Here is a 19,871-nt window from a genome sequence, read left to right as displayed (position 1 = left end):
CAGGTTCAATTCTCTGCTCTGTTACAGGCTTCTTGAGTGACTTCTGGCAAGTCACTTAATCTCTCTGTGCATCAGTTCCCCATCTGTAAAATGGGGCTAATAGCAATGATATTCATAAGTATATAGCCTGATTAACCCAGCCACATAGGAAAGACTGGGAAAATAGAGCAGAGAGATGTGGAGAAAGTAATTCTATATATATTTAAAAAAAAACCTAGTAAACATACCATATCTGAGGTACCTTTTTTATGTCATCCAAGGTTCTGAGGGTAGTTCTTTCTCTAATATATAGCACAGACTTCCCATTAGAAATGTAAACATTTTTTTTAACTTCAGTCATACTTGCGGGCTAAATAGTGATTTAATTTATTGGGTGAAGGGACGTTTGGGGGAGAGACAAACTCCATTTGTAGCGTAGCCTACCGACAGTTTTTGAACCAGTATCATTACTTGGGTTAGGGGTGTGATTTTTTTTTTTTTTTTTTAACGGACGTGGTCACATTGTACAAGCCCTAGTGTGGACACAGTAATACAGTACTAGTATAAGGGTGCCTTGTACAGGTAGAGCTCATAACCCATACAACTGCATCCGCACTGGGGTCGGGGTTCCTACTGCTTTAACTTGACTGCTATTGTTAAAGTGGCACAACTCGTATGTGTGGAACAAGCCTGTTCTTAGGGCACTACAGAGGCTATGCCGGCATAACTATGTTGCTGTAGTAATGCTGGCATAACCCCATCATGCAGATGCAGCCTCACCAACAGAAGGGGTTTTTTGATCAGAGTAGGGATGCCGCCTCCCCCATACGATGGTAGCTAGGTTGACGGAAGCATTCTCCCGTTGCATAGCTGTGTCTACACTGGGTGTTGGGTCGGCATTGCTACATCAGTCAGGGTGTTGGGGGGTGTTGTACACACCTGACCAATGTTGACCTAATTTTTAAGTGTCGACCAGGCCTTACGGAAGACAAAAACCCAGTTCAAGACTCCCAAAAGCTTGAAGTTCCTGAGGCCCTGCCCATCCCCTGTACCCAGGGGATGTGTTGCTTAAATGAACAAAAACTGCCCAAAGTTTTGCTTCTGTTGATGAGTGCTTTGAACCCATGAAGTTCAACTAGTTGTGAAATTCCCTGAAATGGGCTCTCCTGACCCCTGGCTTTGGCTGTGTTGTGTGATTTGGAGGGTTTTTCTTTTAAACTGGCAGAGTCGCACTGATTCTACCAAGTGGGCTGAACTCTGCTGTCCGTCACAGCCTCTGGGCTGAGCTGTACATGTCAAACTCCACGTTCCCCCTTCAACCCCAGTGGAACTCCCATGAGCTCACGGAGGTGTTTGCACAAAGAGCAAGGGTGAAAAGTCTTTGTGCAGTAAGTAAACCCTCAGTATTTCACTGTCTCATTCAGCATCACTTTTTATACCTCTGCTGTTTCTGCCCTTTGTATCTCTTTCCTCCTCATCCTCATTTCTCTCTCTCCTCTGTTTGCCTTAACGCACAGGGAGGAAAGGAGCAGTTTCTTCCTTGCAGCTATTCCCACCCATCCATCTTCCAGAAGCTTGACTCCTCCCCCTTCCCCTTTTCAGCTGCAAAAACACACAGCAATTAAATAGTTAATGTTGACATCATAACTGTCATCATTAGCTCAACAAATAATGAAATGCTTAGATTATAAAGCCAAAAGAGACCTTGTGATCATCTAGTCTGACCTCCTGTATAACACAGCTTGTCGGACTCCCCTGAATTATTTCCTATTTGAACAAGAGCATCTTTTTTAGAAAAAAAAACTTCCAAACCTAAAATTGCCAGTGATGAAGAATCTACCACAAACCTTGGTGAGTTGTTCCAGTGGTTGACTACTATCACTGTTAAAAACTTGTACACTATTTTTTCTTCTTCTTTTATGCCGCTTTTCCTGGTGAGGGTCACAGTGGCAGCATGGAGAGTAGGGAGGACTAGACCTCCTTTTCCTCCGCAACAGGTTCCAGCTCCTCCTAGGGGATTCCCCAGCGTTCCCAGGCCAGCCAGGAGATATAATTCCTCCAGTGTGTCCTGGGTCAGCCTCAGGGCCTCCGCCCAGTGGGACATGCCCGCTATAGTTCCAACGGAAGCCTCCTGGCGGCATCCTTATCAGATGCCCGAACCACCTCAACTGGTTCCTCTCGATCCAGAGGATCGCCTTTTTGGGCTGGGCCCGGCCAGGTTACATGGGTAGCCTGAACACCAGACGCTCGCCTGACACCTCCCCCAGGGGTAGATCCCATTATTCCTAGTCCAGGCAAGGTTTGCATGGTCATTTTTGGGCTTTCATGAGGGTCTTGAGGTGGATCATTTTTAGTCTGGAACCTCCCCCCACCTATTCGCCTTGGGTGACCCTACCAGGTGCACTAGGCTCCAGGCGGCATAGCCCTGGGGTTCATCGGAACACGCAAGCCCCTCCACCACAGCATGGTAACACTCCTGAGAGGGGACTTGCCCCCTATTTCTAGTCTGAATTTGTCTAGCTTCAACTTTAAGCCATTGGATCTTGTTATACCTTTGTCTGCTAGATTGAAGAGCCCTCTGTTATCAAATTCCCATGCTCCGTATCAATACTTATGGACTGTGATCACCATCCCTTAATAATTCTCTTTGTTAAGCTAAGCCGATAGATTCAAGGAGCTCAATCATTAAAGAACTGGAAGACAGGCCTTCTAATCAGTCTGGTGGCTCTTCTCAATGAGGGCAGGTTAGGGAGTCCAGATTCCACCAAGCCAGTGTTTTCACTGCTATTGCAGGCTTAAGAAGACCAGGCTGCATCCTATAGACTCAGATCAAATTTGGAAGGTTCTCCTGGCAACCAGGAGGGGCGGAAATGCCAACGTTTTGAAATTGAAGTTTAGGTTCTGCAGAACCTACACAAGTCAGGTAGGCCCATCCAGCATGCATGGTGCTTGACAACGCCTCCATTTCAAACAGCAGCATTTCCTCATGAAAAGCCGCCCACTTCCTTTTACAGTAAGAAACTGAATCAAATCAGTGGTGATGTACTCAATAAGCCAGAATTGTAAAGCCTTCCTAAACCAAAGGGCCGGGAGGAGGAACTGCACCCAGCTTTGCGTGAGACAGGTAGAATAACCCATTTTCAAACAGGACCAACACCTTTTCTAATCCTGCTCATATCACGTTCTCTTACCCCAGTGATTTGCTCCTTATGTGACTTTCGATCTTGTCACTCATTTTTTAAAGCCAGCCAGCTCATTATGGCATTTTGGTTCATACCTGGCAGCCACTGAAATCGAGCCATTTGTGATCTTTATCCAAAGGCACTACATCAGCTAGCAGTGATTCAAAGAAGCTAGAGAATATTTAGTATCAGAGGGGCAGCCGTGTTAGTCTGAATCTGTAAAAAGCAACAGAGGGTCCTGTGGCACCTTTAAGACTAACAGATGTATTGGGAGCATAAGCTTTTGTGGGTAAGAACCTCACTTCTTCAGATGCAAGTAATGGAAATTTCCAGAGGCAGGTATAAATCAGTATGGAGATAACGAGGTTAGTTCAGTCAGGGAGGGTGAGGTGCTCTGCTAGCAGTTGAGGTGTGAACACCAAGGGAGGAGAAACTGCTTCTGTAGTTGGCTAGCCATTCACAGTCTTTGTTTAATCCTGAGCAGTTTCTCTTTGGAGTCTGGTCCTGAAGTTTTTTTGCTGTAAGATGGCTACCTTTACGTCTGCTATTGTGTGCCCAGGGAGGTTGAAGTGTTCTCCTACAGGTTTTTGTATATTGCCATTCCTGATATCTGACTTGTGTCCATTTATCCTCTTGCGTAGTGACTGTCCAATTTGGCCAATGTACATAGCAGAGGGGCATTGCTGGCACATGATGGCATATATAACATTGGTGGACATGCAGGTGAATGAGCCGGTGATGTTGTAGCTGATCTGGTTAGGTCCTGTGATGGTGTTGCTGGTGTAGATATGTGGGCAGAGTTGGCATCGAGGTTTGTTGCATGGGTTGGACTCCAAAGAGAAACTGCTGAGCTCCAGTTCATTTGCAAATTTGACACCATCAGATCAGGATTAAACAAAGACTGAATGGCTAGCCAACTACAGAAGCAGTTTCTCCTCCCTTGGTGTTCACACCTCAACTGCTAGCAGAGCACCTCACCCTCCCTGATTGAACTAACCTCGTTATCTTCATACTGATTTATACCTGCCTCTGGAAATTTCCATTACTTGCATCTGACGAAGTGAGGTTCTTACCCACAAAAGCTTATGCTCCCAATACTTCTGTTAGTCTTAAAGGTGCCACAGGACCCTCTGTTGCTTTTTACAGATTTTACAGGGGGTTGGGGTGGGAGGGTATAGGGTACAGGCTCTGAGAGGGAGTTTGGATGTGGGAGGAGGCTCAGGGCTGGGGCAGAGGGTTGGGGTGTGGGAGGGGTCTCTGCGGCCCCTAGTTGCATGGGCAGCCAGGGAGGTTCCGTGTACTGCCCTCGCGCCCACAGGCACTGCCCCCACAGCTCCCACAACCAATGGGAGCTGCGGAGTCAGCACTTGAGGTTGGGGCAGCGCACGGAGCCAACCTGCGCCTAGGGGCCGCAGAGACCTGGCGGCCACTTCCAGGAGCTGCGCAGAGCCAGGGCAGGGAGGGAGCCTGCCTTAGCCCTGGGCCCCCGCTGTGCTGCCGACCGGACTTTTAACAGCCCAGTCAGCTGTGCCAACTGGAGCCACCAAGGTCCATTTTCGACTGGGCTTTCCGGTCAAAAACCAAACGCCTGGCAACCCTAGATGTTGTTCTTCTGTCCGTAATTTGCTCCAGTTATTTTAAAGTACCCATTTCATTTGGACCAGGGGCAGATGTCACAGTTAGTTCCGTTGCTGCCTCTGTCTCTTAGCCCTTTATCTTGTGAGGTGCAAAATATTCTCAACCTCACACTGACTTTGATGTTCCAATCAGAATTCTCTCTCTCTTCCTCTCCCTCTCTTTTGGGGGACGGGGGGAAATTAGGGGCTTGTGAAAGAAGCTGGATTGTCAGCCCCAGAGACAGGAGTTTAGTTACTCACAAAAGAGGTAGAATACAGGCAATGTCAGTGCAAGTTTCCCCACACCATTCTGCCAACACACCTTAGCCCTGACCTGGAGGAAGTCCTCACAATGGGTGAGAAGGAAAGATAGCCAGTCTCCATGCCGTTCTGTTCTTGGCCTCTCTGCTGAATTTAAGCATACCGGCAGAGGTGATCTTTTTGTGCTGTGAATGGCCTGTCCACTGACAACTGGAGCGAGACCTCCAAACTCACTGCACTTAAGCCACTGATCTTCTAGTACCAATGCAAATGCTGTTTCCTTGTCATTTCTCTGTGGAGAGGAAATTCTGGTTGCCAGCATGTTACCAGGACACGCACTGTGGAGGAATCTGTTCACTTTGACAAAATACCAAGATTTGATCATTTCTGCTGACAGTGGTTTGGACTCTGGAGTTCTCTTGTGCGGGGTCTCTCTAGGGGTTCATTCCAAAAGCAAATGGAGAGAGAATATTTTGGTGAGAAATACCTAAAGATGTTTGTAGAATGATTTTGCTTAGCTAGGCTGTGTTTTATAGGGTTTAACTTCAGGAGAACTTTTGAACTCCCACATGTGTGATGTCCAGGAGGGTCTAATGACGTATAGGGGATCACGGGAGTTAATTTCTATGGGGAGTCATGTTAGTGGAGGTATAGGTCTCTACCTCCAGGATAAGTTTTCTGCTCACTCTTCATCAAAGACTGAAGCTGTGAAGAACGTTGCTTAAACATTAGGTATTTTAAAACAAGCCCTGATTATTTCTTCACTGAATAAAACACAAGAGTCAGATACACACGTAAGATTTTGTAGTTGGGACACCTCCAAGTCTCCTCTCTTACTCCCCAACCTCCTGCCCCCCCAAACCATTGCATCTTTTTGTTCTATGTATAAAGCACCACGTTTCATAGTGTCTAGGCATTTGGGTACCCTGAGCCGTTCTGGGCTGCCCCCAGGAAACTGGTCAGTCCTCCGAGAATTACAAAAGCTAGCGCTGGAAAAGACCATTGAATGCAGCATTGCTTACTAGTGTACATTCACTTGTGCTTTGTCCTAGATAGTTCAGTGGTTTGAGCATTAGCTTGCTAAACCTAGGGTTGTGAGTTCAATCCTTGAGGGGGCCATTTAGGGAACTGGGGTAAAAATCTGTCTGGGGATTGGTCCTGCTTTGAGCAGGGGGTTGGACTAGATGACCTCCTGAGGTCCCTTCCAACCCTGATATTCTACGATTCTCTCTCCTTTTAGTCACTACAGTGGTAATTCTACCACCTTTTAATTCAGAGAGAAGTACTATTATCCTTACCTACTACGTAATCTCCAAAGCCAATGGTGCTCAGGGTGATAAATGCAAAATAAATTCCTTCACTGTAGGACCAGCCCTCCACCACCTGGAAGACAAGTGACGGCAGACACAGGAACACTAGAATGCCCATCACCAGGAAGAAGAGAAGGGTCAGAAACTTGATCTTCTTCTGAAAAATAAACCAACAGAAATTGCAGTCCACTCGGACACATGAGGAAATCCTACACAACGTGAGTATTTTGGATGAATAGCTGGACAGGAACTCCTCCCAGGCCTGCAGGAGTTAAAGGTTGACACGGCCACACAAAAGGACTATATTTCCCTTGAGGCACCATGGCCTCACTCCTTGGTGAGGAGAGGTCACCTATTATAGCCATCACATAGCCACGATGCATCATGGGAGATGAAGTCCAGCCCCAGAGAGCTGAATGAGAGCATGAAACACTTGAACTACAACTCCCATGAGGTACCTTGCTGCCCTTTTTAGAATCAAAATGTTTATTTTCAGCCAAAATATTTCAGATTTAGTTGGATTCTGGGTGTTCAGTTGTTTGACCAAAAAAATTTAAATTTTCCATGGAAAATTTCCAACCAGTCCAAATAACTGTCACTAAGGCCCAGACCCTGGACTGTGCGGCGCTGGCTTTCCATTAGGGGAGCACCCCGAGGCTGGGGGAATTTCCAGTGGTGGAGAGACAGCGCAGCAGCTCCTGCACCATCCCTTCTCCTTGCAGTCAAGAATGGGGGGCCTGGCTGGGGCAAGGGTTTGGTATATGCTAAAATTTATCTCTTTTTTTTTTTAAAGCGAGAAAGAGTCCTGTGGCACCTTATAGACTAACAGACATATTGGAGCATAAGCTTTCGTGGATGAATACCCACTTCGTCAGATGCATGGGGTGGAAATTTCCAGGGGCAGGTATAAATATGCAGGCAAGGATCAGTCTGGAGATAATGAGGTTATTTCAATCAGGGAGGATGAGGCCCTCTTCTAGCAGCTGAGGTGCGAACACCAAGGGAGGAGAAACTGCTTCTGTAGTTGGATAGCCATTCACAGTCTTTGTTTAATCTTGAGCTGATGGTGTCAAATTTGCAAATCTGTCTCTTTTTTTTTTTTTTTTTGTAGGTATGAAATTTACAAGTAGAAATTGGGTTAAAGGAAAGGAAACTGGACAACCGTGGTACCCACACTGGAGAGGGCTGGGTGAGCAGTATACACCCCAGATCCCTTGTTGGTGCAATCCTTCCATTCCACGCCTATGGAATTTTGGCAGGCCTGGGGAGGGAGATTTACCTGTTTGAAGGATGAAAGGAAATGGCTTTAGCGCTGATACCGCTTTTTATGGGAGAACTTAGATTACTCAGCGGCCCCAGAAGAATAACTCCCACCACCTCAAAAGCAGTGGGGAGAGCATTAGGAGCTGCTAGAGACTCTGGGTATGTCTACACTGCAGCTGGGATCGAGCCCCCTTGTGGTAGCGGAGCTTGCGCTAACATGCTAAAATCACTGGGTGGGCACTGCCGCCCCGGTGGAGGCTCAGGCTGGACAGCTGAGCTCTGACTCAGGGGGTAGGGCAGGCTTGAGCCCGGGCGGCTAGCCTGAGCCTCCACCGGTGCCACAACCTCCATGCAGCTCTTTTTGGTGCACTAGTGTGAGCCCTGCTAGCACAAGCCTGTCTACCTGGGGTGGAAGGCTCGCGCCCAGCTGCAATGTAGACCTATCCTCTGGGGCACAATCAGCCTTGAGAGCCCTTGCCTCCAACTCCAAGAGACCCATCCCCGTCTTTCAACACATTGACTAGAATGGCCTTCTTCTGGTGGGCTGTTTGTTCTTTGTCTCTGACCCCGTGGAGTGTTGGAGAGTGGGCGGCTGGCTCGTGGTGTGACAGCAGGCAGTTTAGGCCATTAGGATACAGGAGGAGAGGGGTAGCTTGTATCTTGGAACAAGCCAGGCACCTTGCATCACCCCAGATATTTTGCTAAAATTTCTCATATTTTTGTAGGTGTGTGTAGCAGGGTGGTCACCCTGCTCTGGTCAGAAAGGGGTTAAAAACAGCCCTGGGAAAGGGCTGCCCCGGGGAGCCAATCAGGAGTGGATTTGAGGTGGCCAATCAGGGCCGGGCTGGGCCAGTATAAGAAGGGCTCAGGGAGGAACTGGGGGAGTCTCACTCCAGCCTTGGAGTGGGAAGGACCTAAGTGCCTGGCAGCACAGGGTACCTGAAGCAGAGCAGTGCTGGGGAAAAGGGCAAGAGGAGCTGGGGAGCTCCAGCCTGGCAACTCCCCAGGCTGAGGCCTTGGTAAAGGCCCAAGCAGGTACTGGGGCTACAGAGGTGCAGCCCGGGAATAGGCAGAGGCAGCTGGTCCGATCCCCTTGCCAATGATGTGTGGCCATTATAGACTGCAGTTTGCCCCATTGAGAGGGGGCTAGATGAGGACTGGCAGTAGCCACTGAGGCAAGGTGGGCTTAGGGGGTTGGGGGTTCCCCTGAGAGGGGAGACCCTGAGTGTGGGGGTGCTGTGGTGGGCAGAAGCCCAAGGTGAGGGACACGGGCCTGAGGCAGGAGAGACACTGGCCAGCAGGAGGCGCTCCAAGTGCTGGAAAGAGCTAATTCCCAGACTGACCAGCAGGAGGCACTGTGCCGGTGAGTCGGCGACCTTGCTACAGTGCGGAAGATATTTTGCATATATGTCTATTTCCCCACAACCTTGTCTCATCTCTTTAGAGTATAAAATCTTTAGAGCAGGGACTCTCTCTTCATATGCATTTGTACAGCACCTAACACCGCTTGGGTGCATAAGTAACATAGAAAGTAACTGAGATATATCTGGAAGAAAACCTAAAGCCAGCATACAAACAATCATTGAGAGAATGAAACTGATTACCTTTTTCATTCCCTTCTCATACAGCCATCTCCCAAGCCTTTCACACAGCAGAGAAAGCATCTTACTGACCCGGTGCAGGAAAACGATAGTCAAAGGGATTCCAAATGAAGCAAAAAAGACACAGAAGATCTGGCCAGCAACCGTTTTAGGACACTGGGTGCCATAGCCTATTGAAAGACAAAAAGGCAACAGGGAGCATTCCAGTGAGGCTTCCCCTTAGAGCTTGAGCTTCTAATCCGGTTGCACATATAGACACATTCAGACGTGTCCCCATAGGCGCCGACTTCCCCTTCTTCCCATGGGTGCTCGACCCTCCCCGGCCCCACCCCCACTCCACCCCTTCCATGAGGCCCCACCCCTCCCCCCTCATTCCAACCCCTTCCCCAAAGTCCCCACCCCAACTCCACACCCTCCCTGCCCCTATTCCAACTCCTTCCCCCAAATCCCCACCCCGGCCCCGCCTCTTCCCTGCCTCCTCCCCTGAGTGCGCCACGTTCCCGCTTCTCCCCCCCCACTCCCGGAGCGTGCTAACGCCAAACAGCTGTTTGGTGGTGTCCCGGTGGGAAACGCTGGGAGGTAGGCAGAGGAGCGGGGACGCGGCATGTTCAGTGGGAGAGGGGAGCTTGGCTGCCGGTGGGTGCAGAGCACCCACTAATTTTTCCCTGTGGGTGCTCCAGCCCCGGAGCACTCACGGAGTTGGCGCTTATGCATGTCCCACTTCTTGCTTTTATGCCAACACAGCTTTAGCACATCACGAGCATTCCTAGTGCTCCGTAGTCAGACTCATGCTCTTTCCAATCAAAGCAGAGAGACTGATTAAATGATACATTCTGCATATTTTTAGGGTTCGGAGAGTGCTGTGTTTGGCTCCAGCCTGGCCTTCATTTGAACTACATTATAATCTGAAAACAATGTACAAAAACACATTATCCACTGCTACAAGTATGCAAGTAGATACAACATGGAAAGAAAGAAACCAGAAGTTAGGGGATCTGGAAGATGTCAAGGCTGGAGTTTGGACTGTTTGCTGCTCAAGGATCAGATAAGCCCCATTCCTGAATCTTAACTCCCATCTAATTTCTTGTCCCTCAGGGATCACTGCACTAAGAAACCCACTGACAGCTTTGGAATATGTGAGTTGGCATCACACATGGAAAAATCCTGCGCCTTCTCTTAATTTAGTGACTCTAAAATTTGCAATCCCACAACTTCCCTCTTATTTTAATGGCTCCAGGAATCCCAACTCTTTAACAGTTGTACATAATATAGTATCACCTTATAACAATGCCCTTCATCCCAAGGGATTGTAAATGTGCCATGATAGGTGTCACTTCACCCACCACTGAAATGCAGCCACCCCTTATAGCCAATTGAAAACACAGAGATCGATTACATAGGCAGAAAGTGGAATTTGGCCAGGACTCCGGGGCTAATATCCCTCTGCAAAAGATCCTTAATGGTTATAAATGGCCAGGACTTTAGCCTTAAGTTTCATTAGAAAGATGGGATATTCCAGCATCACAGGCCTTCCCTCCCACCCCCGCCTTAGTGTAAGGCTGATAGACCCTGGTCAGCAGGATCGAACCTGCGGCTTCTGGAGCTTAGTGCATGAGCCTCTACCGCATGAGCTAAAAGCCAAGTGGCTCTTAGCTAAGGCTGTAGAGCAGACTTATTTTCTCTCTCTCTCTCTCTCTCTCTAAGTGGTCTCGGTGCCACTAGCTGGGACAGGACAGAACACCACACCCAGGTGGTGTGTGGGTTACAATAGCACCATACTAAAGAACTGGATCAAGTACGAAGCGGAGGGAAGCATGCCACCTATTGAATGTACAGCCCCACATTCTGTAGCACAGTGGGTTTTCCTTGGGAGAAAGGGACAGGGACTGACTGTGCTCAGGTTGTGAGATGTGATGAACCGTAGCCTGGAATGGAATGGGCTGCTGGGAATAAACACACACTATTTAACAAAAACAAGCGAGCGACACCTGGGATCAAAGGTATTCCTGGTGTTCCACTGACGTCACCGAGAATGCAGCAACATTCTAATGGTGACGAATGGACAAACGTATCCATGGTTAAAACCCAGCTAACTTGGATCCAATGAACTACGGCCTGAGCAGCTTAGTTAAACTGGTACAATCCCTCTAATGTAGACACCTTCATGCTGATGTAACTGTATGTCTACACTAGAAACGCTACAGCGGTGCAGGGCCATACAGGAAGGGGAATAAGCTCTGCAAGTGAAAGGCATTGTTATACCAGTATAAGTGCATCCACACAAGGGTTTGTACTGCTATAACTACATCCGTTAAAAAAAAAACCACACACCTTCCTGACATGGTTATACCAGTACGAAATCGGTGGGTAGACCAGGCCTTTAAAGATAAAGAATTTATTTACACCAGGGTTAAATTTGCCATCAGGTGTTTTTAAAGGGGAGCAACGCCTGAAAAATGAGACAATGGCTGCATAACTCTAAGAATTTACTGTCGCGTGTCCCCTCCCCCATAGCCATTCAGCTGCTGCAAGGTGCGTGTCATATAGTGATAGTCCCAGGCTTTGTTCATGTCCTTAGTGTGTCAGTGTTCCTGAGAAGTGGCGCTATCCCAGCACAAGTCAATCATGGCCTGATAATACAATGGTCCTATTTAGGGGGGAAAGAAAATAAGACAGTGCCCTAGTTCATTGGCCTTTAGGCCATGGGAGCTTACACTACCTCTGCCTGCGTTACCAGATGGTAGTTGCATTCTCCGTTTGGATGAGACAGAGCTATTTGTCTTCATCTCACTGCACTTTTGGCCTCTCTCATCCAGATCAAACACCTTCTTAGTGAGGATGTAAATATCGGTTAAAAAAGTAAACTGGTTAAACTATTACAATTATGTCGTTTAACTGGTTAACTGTTATCCAAGGTCACTCCAGCCGGCCTAGCACAGCAGGGGCTGGGGCTGGGGTCCCTCCAGCCAGCCAGCGGAGGGCAGCTGGGGCTGGGGTCCCTGCAGCTGGCTGGCGCTGGGGCCGCTCTGGCCTGGCTGAGGCTGGGGTCCCACTGGCTGGCTGGCCTAGTGTGGCCAGTGCTGGAGTCCCTCTAGCTGACCAGCACGGCCGGGGTCCCTCCTGCTAGCCCAGTGTGGCTGGGGCTGGAGCCCCTCCGGCCAGGTTAATGGTTAAGGTTGGTTAACGGTAAGCCTAATGCTTCCCCCGGTTAATCGTTTAACCTTTTACATCCCTACTTCCTAGTTAAGCACTGAGCAGGCCTCTGTCTCTAGCTGCCTGTGATATCCTGGGTCATGAGATGGTTTTTCCAGGTTGATGGAGACCTCTAGGCCACAGAGGACTTTGGACACTCTTTGGTTTTTGCCTCCAAGTCCAGCGGCCTCAATTTCTGTTAGCTTTAAGGACAGCACTGTGCTTGAATTGGCCGTGATGGTATTCACCTTGTCCCTCCCCCATCTTTTCTCCTGGCAGCAGTGAAAATTGCGGGTATGCTGGTGCAGTATGTACTATAGTAATGGCCTTCTACAGCCCAGCTGCATTCAGTTGTTCCCTATCATTCTTTGTTGCCTTGCAGCTGCCTTGGGTAAGATTTACAGTTTGTTTGACCTAGGAATGAAAACCAGGGAAAGTCAAGTCCATCTTCAACCCATGACTGGCAGCTGAGCCAAGGTTTTAACAGATGAGTCTATGGCTAGGAAGGAACAGACAGAGAGGGAAGAGGAGGTTGAGCTGTAAAAGGCCGTTGTCACGTTACCAACTAAAATAATACTGTGAACGATGAATCGTGCAGCTGTAAGGCCTCATGGCCAAGTCAGTTGCTGCTTCTCATCCTGGCCCAGGAAAAGCAGTAAATTCACAGCCATGGCTCCCAAGGCCATGATAATCTATCGTGATCATCTGCCTCTATAGCACAGCCCAGAGAACTTCCCCCAAATAAGCCCTAGAGCAGAGCTTTTAGGAAAACATCCAGTTTTGATCTTAAAATTGTCACTGATGGAGAATCCACCGCCACCGTGGGTAAATTGTTCCAATGGTTAATTACTCTCACTGTTAAAAACGTATGCTTTATTTCCTGACTGAATTTGTCTGAAGCACAGTCATTTAGGGCGATAATAACTATATTTGGCAGAGGGGGAAAAAAGCACCAAACCTACCTATTGTGGATACCACTGCACCCACAAAGAAGAAGGAGTTACTGAAATCCCAGTTGCTGACCTCAGTCTGTGATTCGTTTCCTACTGGATATACTCCTCTCTGCACAGCGTCAGTCAGGTTCTGCGAGCGAAACCAAAGTTTGATATGAACACCTCCCCATTCTCACGGTCCATTGTGATAAAACAGAGGAATCAGCCCGCCACGGCCCCTTTCCTGTGAGTATCCATAGATCATATGTTATGCAAAGTTATAGGCAAACTCTGCTGCCAGTACTACTAGCACTCCTGCTTCCAAGAAGGCTACCAGCTCACCAGCAGCCAATCAGCATTTCAGATAGTGCCATGTGCTTACCTGATCATTTAGATGGGAGCTGGAATGGGCCCTATGAGAGATCACTTGGGCTTTTTAGAACTAAGTTTACCGCCACTGACCTAGCATTATAGTGTTTAGCCTAAATTATTTGCAGAAGCGCAGAATCATGAAAACGGCTTGTATAGGCTAAAGCAATTCAGCCTGCTGCATTTTTACATTACTGCCTTGTTATTTTCCATCCTTGGTCTCTTTGGCTGGTTCTTCCTCCTGGTGTCCCGTAGCTGGGCCCTGGCAGTTTGGGAGATACGGTTCTCCATGGTGCAACTGTAAGGAACACTCCCCAACACCTGAATCATTCCTTGGCATTCTCTAACTTTATTTTAGGAGGTTAAAGGGGAAAAAAATCGATGCCCTGCTAGCTGTATATTTTCCCTCCCTTCCAGATTCTAACAGTTCAGTACTCATTAGGGACTGTAGCTAGTCTGCCAGAAGAAATGGAGACAGCAATTGTTAAAACCATAGGGTGATGCCAATTATGGTTCAAGGCTCACCAGTGCTTTGGAAACCTTGTTGACTTTTACACTAGAAAAATAAAGGGAGGGAATTTATCATATGGGATTTCTCCTGAACATGAGTTTTTTTTCATGTGATCTCCCAGGTTTACATTGAACTTATTCTTTGTAAATAACCTGCCTGCAAACATACTCTATTGTGTGAAGATAAATTTGAACACTGTGAATCCTTTAAGTGTACAGCCAGGTTTTCAAACACCTGATCATTTCAAACGAAACAACGTGTAACGAGAAATCCTCACTTTGGGCCTGTAAAATATCCTGGGCCAATGCAAAACAAGACAGGTAGATGAAAAATATACTGACCCCAATTTTCGCATCCAGCTGAGATGCTGCCAGTGCAGGACCAGAAATAAAGATGGCTTTATGTCATGTTTGTGGATCCCTGATCATGGCCCCAGCTTGTGGCCAATTCTACCCTTGGCAACAGGGCTTTGGAGTGGAGCCCGGAGCTGGAGCATAGAGCAGCTCCGGAGCAGTGGAGCTGCAGGTTTTTGCCTGGAGCGGAGCCGGAGCACAGCTCCAAAGCCCTGCTTGGCGAAACTTAGAGCAGCCTCAAAACTGCTCTAAGTTATGCCTAGCTGCCAGTGGCCCAAAAGGGCAGTTCCAGCAATCCAGGAGCCAGAGCAAACTCTCTGGCCTTGCTCCTCTCATCCAGCCACAATTCTATGCTAGGAAGTGCAGAGCTGTTCTGCTAGGCCTATATCATTTAGAGATTCCCATTTTGCACAGAGAATCTGAAGGAGAACTAAGCCAGCTTTATGGCTGCTGTGCACCACCAGAATGAAATAAAACCATTGCATCATCAGGGAGACTCAGGGCCACTCTGTTAAATACTGTGCACTGTTCTATCCAAGCAGTCCCACTGAACTCAGTTATGTGCAGACGTGGATGTGAGAGCAGAATATGGAAATTGTATCTCTTGCTCATTCAGAAATACTTAGGGAGGAAAAGGTTCTCCTAGTCATAAAGTAACAACAATAATATACTTTATTCTTAGGGCATCCATATAAACAGAAAGCCAGTAGCCTCTGTATTCATGCAAATCAATATACACCACTCTTCAAACGTATTGTGGCAATCCCCTACCCTACAAAGCAACAGAAAGGCTCAAATTAATTCCTACTTTGACATACGTGAGCTTACATCAGGGATACATTGGGCTCTGTATGATATCCACTTAGAAAAATATTATTTTAAGGCAAAGAGCCAGATTCTGCTTTTTTACCCCCATGTAAATCCAGAGGAACGCCATTGACTTAGATGAAACGTATCTAGATGTACAGTGGTGTAATCGCAATCAGAGACTAGCCCAAAATGTGTCGTACTATCCCGTTATTAATTGTTCTCCATGTCCGCTGAAGGTAGGACAAGAAGGAATGGGATTAATCTGCAGCGAGGGAGTTTTAGGTTAGGTATTAGGAAAAACTTTCTAGCTATAAGGATGGTTAAGTACTGGAATAGGCTTCCCATGGAGGCTGTGGAATCCCTGTCATTGGAGGTTTTTTTGAAGAACAGGTTGGACAAACCCCTGTCAGGGATGGTCTAAGAGATTTAGTTGGTCTTGCCTCAGCACAGAGGGATAACTTAGAGATGACCTCTTGAGGTCCCGAAAAGCTCCAGCCCTGCATTTCTATGGTTCTGTGAATATCCCCCCACCCACCAAACACACACATGATACTTTCAAAGATGAGTTTTCTGACACCTTCCGTCTTTCTCTGTTCTAATGCTAAGTGATGTGCGTATTTTAAGATAAAGCTTTAAACAAAAGCTGCCTCCAGCTCGGCCTGCCCTTAGCAACCTGAGGAAGCAGGGCTGGACAACTTGCACTATGACTGATTTGATACAGACACAAGCCTAGATACATTCCAGAGATGAGACTGGCCAGAGGCTAGACACAAGATGGAATAAATTGCACCAGAATGATCTCACACCATGGCTTTGCTCCCCTGTCCCCGAGAGTCAGGAATGGCAGAGATGTTTTTTATTTGTTTTTATTTGTCGTCTTGTTTCTGAACCTTTAAGGGGTCACATTTTTTGGCTTTTCTTCCCAAGCCTGGAGGGCTAGAAATTTACATTTTTATTTCAAATGAAAGCTGAGATGCTCATGTAATCACATGACTCCAGGAGCTGGGGAATTAAGAAATGGCACGGGATTCATGATAAAATTGTGTGAGTTGGTGATGCGGTTTGGTGCTTCTGTGAAAGATTTTGGGGGGAGCAGCAGCAGCAGAATTTAGGGATCCAGCCTGGGGCTGCGAGCCCAGCTTTTTGTGCATGGCAGCATGCCCGGGAGTGGGCGGGAACAGGCCCATGTAAGAATGGCGTCAGAGAAGCCACTGTTATGCAGGTGCCCCAGTCCTTCTGGGGACTGGAGCAGCTGCTGCTCGGGCCAGCTGCCCAGTGTCTGGTCTGTCTACTCAGACTGTACATTGGGCTTAGGATTCACCCATCAGTGGTTAAATGAAATCTCCCCAATGGATGCACAAGAAAAGACACAACACTCGTTACCTGCATGTGGCACAGAAAACACCATGTAAGTCAAAACCAGGTTGGTTGCACGTGAAGGCTAGAGAGGCAACCATCCCACGCTGCCGCAGCATCCCTTACCTTCACAAACTGCTCAACATCTGCCACAGTGAGGTGGGCGAAGTTCTGCAGGAACGCCTCCTTCATTTGGATTACTGCCCTTTTCTGTTCTATCTCGGCATTCTTCTCCAGAGCCCAGAATACGATCGCACCCAAGAGTAGGTAGGTGGCATAGCTGATCACCAGCAAACCGGTGTGGATTTTGTCAGTGCACATGGTACTCTGCAGGCAAATGTGAGGGAGCATGGGGAATGGTCTCTATTTTCACATAACTCTCTAATGTAAACTTTCCGTACACCAGAGCCAAGGAGTACGGGCCCCGCCCAGCAGCTAGGGTTTCCCTGGGGATCACACACACACACAGACAGCAAGCTGTTGATACCATTTAGGGGGAGAGAAAATCTCTAGCTCCCTTGGTGTAGTGCTTGTCTGCAGTCTGTGAAACTTTGCCTTGCTGAGTTCTCAGAAAGTGAGTCAGAGTGCAGGAAGCGGACTGGCTGGATACCACCTCCTTCTGCTGAAATGGTGCTGGGGGTGGGGTGGAGGGCACGGAGAGGAAAGGGAGCAGGTGAAAACAATACCCACAATAATAGATCAATGTGTTGAACCTCATGGTAATTGTCTTTGTTCTTATTGAGGCTACAAGGTTCTCACTCCACATATTTTGGTGAGCTGTTGATCAAAACACTGCAGCACAAGCCTGATTTCCCACACACCCAGGCCCTGTAGCCAAAGGGAGATGCTTGGCGATGGGGAAGCCTGAATGTGGGACATGGCGTAACGCTGGCTGTCAGGAGAAGCTCGTCCCAACTGTCTGAAGTCAAGCAGAGCTCAAATCCCCTGCCAGGCAGTCTCTTTGTAACGATCTCACCATCACTGGCTCCGAGCGGGGAAAAGAAGGTAGGTGGAGAGGGGATCCCCTGGTAGGTTTTTAACAGAAGAAGTTGTCTCCAGGAGGTCCACGTGCGCAGCGTTCTGGGGGCCGGGGCTGCACGCTCCAATGGGGCAGGGTTTGGCTCCACGGGGAGGCAGACACCTCCCCCCCTCTCCTGGAGCCCTGCCGCCGCGTGCAGCGCTCTGGGGGCCGGGGCTGCACGCTCCCGCGGGGCAGCGTTTGGCTCCATGGGGAGGCTAGGAGCCTCATCTCATGCCATAGTAAGGAGTCCGGGCCCAGGGGGGTTGGATAAGGGGTGGGGGGAGTCAGGGGACAGGGAGCAGGGTGGGTTGGATGGGGGTGGGATCCCGGGCGGGGGTGTTACGGGCGGGGGGTCTCTGGAGGGGGCAATCAGGGAGCAGGGGGGGTTGGATGGAGCATGGGAGTCCCGGGGTCTGTCATGGGGTGGGGGGTAGATAGGGGTCAGGGGACAGGGAGCAAGGAGGGTCCTGGGGGGGCAGTTAGGGTGGGGGGGCCTCTGGAGGGGGTGGTCAGGGGACAAGGAGCTGGTGGGGATTGGATTAGTTGGGAGTTCTGGAGAGGGCTGTCAGGAGGCAGGGGTGTGGAGAGGGGTTGGGGGAGGCAGGGAGCAGAGGGGGTTGGATGGGTCGGGAGTTCTGGGGGTCCTGTCAGGGAGCGGGGAGCGGTTGGATAGGCGTGGGAGTGGATAAGGGTCAGGGCAGTCAGGGGACAGGTAGGGGGTAGGGTCCTAGGGGGGCAGTCAGGGGACAAGGAGCAGGGAGGCTTAGATAGAGGGTGGGGTCCTGGGGGGCAGTTAGGGGCAGGCATCCCAGTAGGGGGTAGTCAGAGGACAAGGAGCGGGGGGGTTGGGGGTTCTGAGGGTGGCAGTCAGGGGGCAGGAAGTAGGAGGGAGTGGATGGGGCAGGGCTAGGGCGGGGCTCCCTGGGTGCACACCCTAATGAAATGGGCTGTGCACGCCTATGATCTGGCAGTGGGATCATTGCTTCATTTCCCCCTCCCCCGGGACCCAGTGGAATGGCCTCTCTGTTTTAAAGCAAGGGTGGAATTGGTAGCTCACTGACCCTTGCAGCCTTCTGCCTGGGCACACACTCACCGTTCCTCTCCCTGTATCCAGAGCGGCCCGATTGCCCATGCTCCACCCTTTGTGTCTGACAGCTGGACTACTGCCTCCTTCACCTTTGTATTAGGTGGGGCTGCTTAGCTGCCCCTTGGCCTCTGTGAGGTCACCGATATAGTCACCCCCTGTATTTGGTGGGGCTGCTTAGCTGCCCCCCTAGGTCTCTGTGAGGTCATTGATATACTCACCCTCTGCTCACCTGCCCCATCCTTTAGCCCTCATATGGAAGATAAGCTTAGATTCCCTTGGAGAAATGATGAGGGCCTGACTGTGTAACCTTTACTCCCATTGGTTAGCACACACTTATGCAGGTAGCTTCTATTGACTTCAGAGGGACTATTCACATGCGTTCAGTGCTCACCAACATAAGTGAAGGATGTGGAATTGTGCTCCAAGGGTCAGAATCTGTTCCCACCAAAGTCACTGGGAGTTCTGCTATACTTGAGAACTTGCTGATTGGGAGGGGAAAGCCCCTGAAGGCAGGCATTGTCCTTGGACAGCAGGACAGAAGAGAATTTGTCTAGGCTAACCCAACCCATGGATCATGTACATCCTTAGAGACGTATCAAGTGAAGTTGCTCAGTCTTAGATTTACAACATCAATCGCTGAGTGTGCACAAGCTCTTTGGCTGCTAGGCGGATGTTCTATTTTTGTCTTAAAATCATAAAAGTAAATCAGCTGTCCAGTTCTGCTCTCCAAGGCCCCGCGTTTTCAGTGAGTTTGAGAAATGCAAAGACTCTGGGCTTGCTTCCAGTTCAGTGGGATAAACAAGAAGTGGCAGATGGCTATCGTCTGTTGAGTGCTAACACAGAAACCTGTAGCTGACTCTGGACCGCGCAGGAAAACTGGGAATGGAGATGGCTTTCTTTGAAGGGCTTGCAAAATGCCATGGTTTTTTAAAGGTGACCTGTAAGGAAAACATAGGGCTTGTTGACCTTTTTCATCTTTAGGGTGTATAAAGAATGCCTGAGGTTTTGTTTTTCAGATTTCCCCCCCC

At 48.9% G+C, this 19,871-nt stretch overlaps 1 protein-coding gene across 1 annotated transcript; it reads right to left on the bottom strand.

Moving 5' to 3' along the window:
• Window positions 1-1,525: 1,525 nt before the first annotated feature.
• LOC112124807 (potassium channel subfamily K member 16-like) lies at window positions 1,526-17,056 on the bottom strand. Its single transcript, XM_029912089.1, has 5 exons — window positions 16,862-17,056; window positions 13,367-13,487; window positions 9,216-9,382; window positions 6,337-6,505; window positions 1,526-1,581 (listed from the first exon to the last, which is right to left on the bottom strand). Exons 1-5 carry the CDS (start codon window positions 17,054-17,056, stop codon window positions 1,526-1,528), a joined length of 708 nt encoding a protein of 235 aa, XP_029767949.1.
• Window positions 17,057-19,871: the final 2,815 nt, after the last annotated feature.

Source organism: Terrapene carolina, unplaced genomic scaffold, assembly GCF_002925995.2.
Source record: "Terrapene carolina triunguis isolate 2854851 unplaced genomic scaffold, T_m_triunguis-2.0 Scaffold189, whole genome shotgun sequence".
NCBI lineage: Eukaryota > Metazoa > Chordata > Testudines > Emydidae > Terrapene > Terrapene triunguis.
Note: the sequence above shows the minus strand (reverse complement) of the source record. Positions and strands in the feature narration are given on the sequence as shown.

Excerpts from the sequence above, each read along its gene's own strand:
- LOC112124807 (XM_029912089.1), bottom strand. The coding sequence starts at position 17,056 with ATGTGCACTGACAAAATCCACACCGGTTTGCTGGTGATCAGCTATGCC. Across the intron at positions 9,383-13,366 it reads TGCAGTGGTATCCACAATAG|GCTATGGCACCCAGTGTCCT; the intron begins GTAGGTTTGGTG and ends GTCTTTCAATAG. Across the intron at positions 6,506-9,215 it reads ATGAGAAGGGAATGAAAAAG|AAGAAGATCAAGTTTCTGAC; the intron begins GTAATCAGTTTC and ends TTTATTTTTCAG.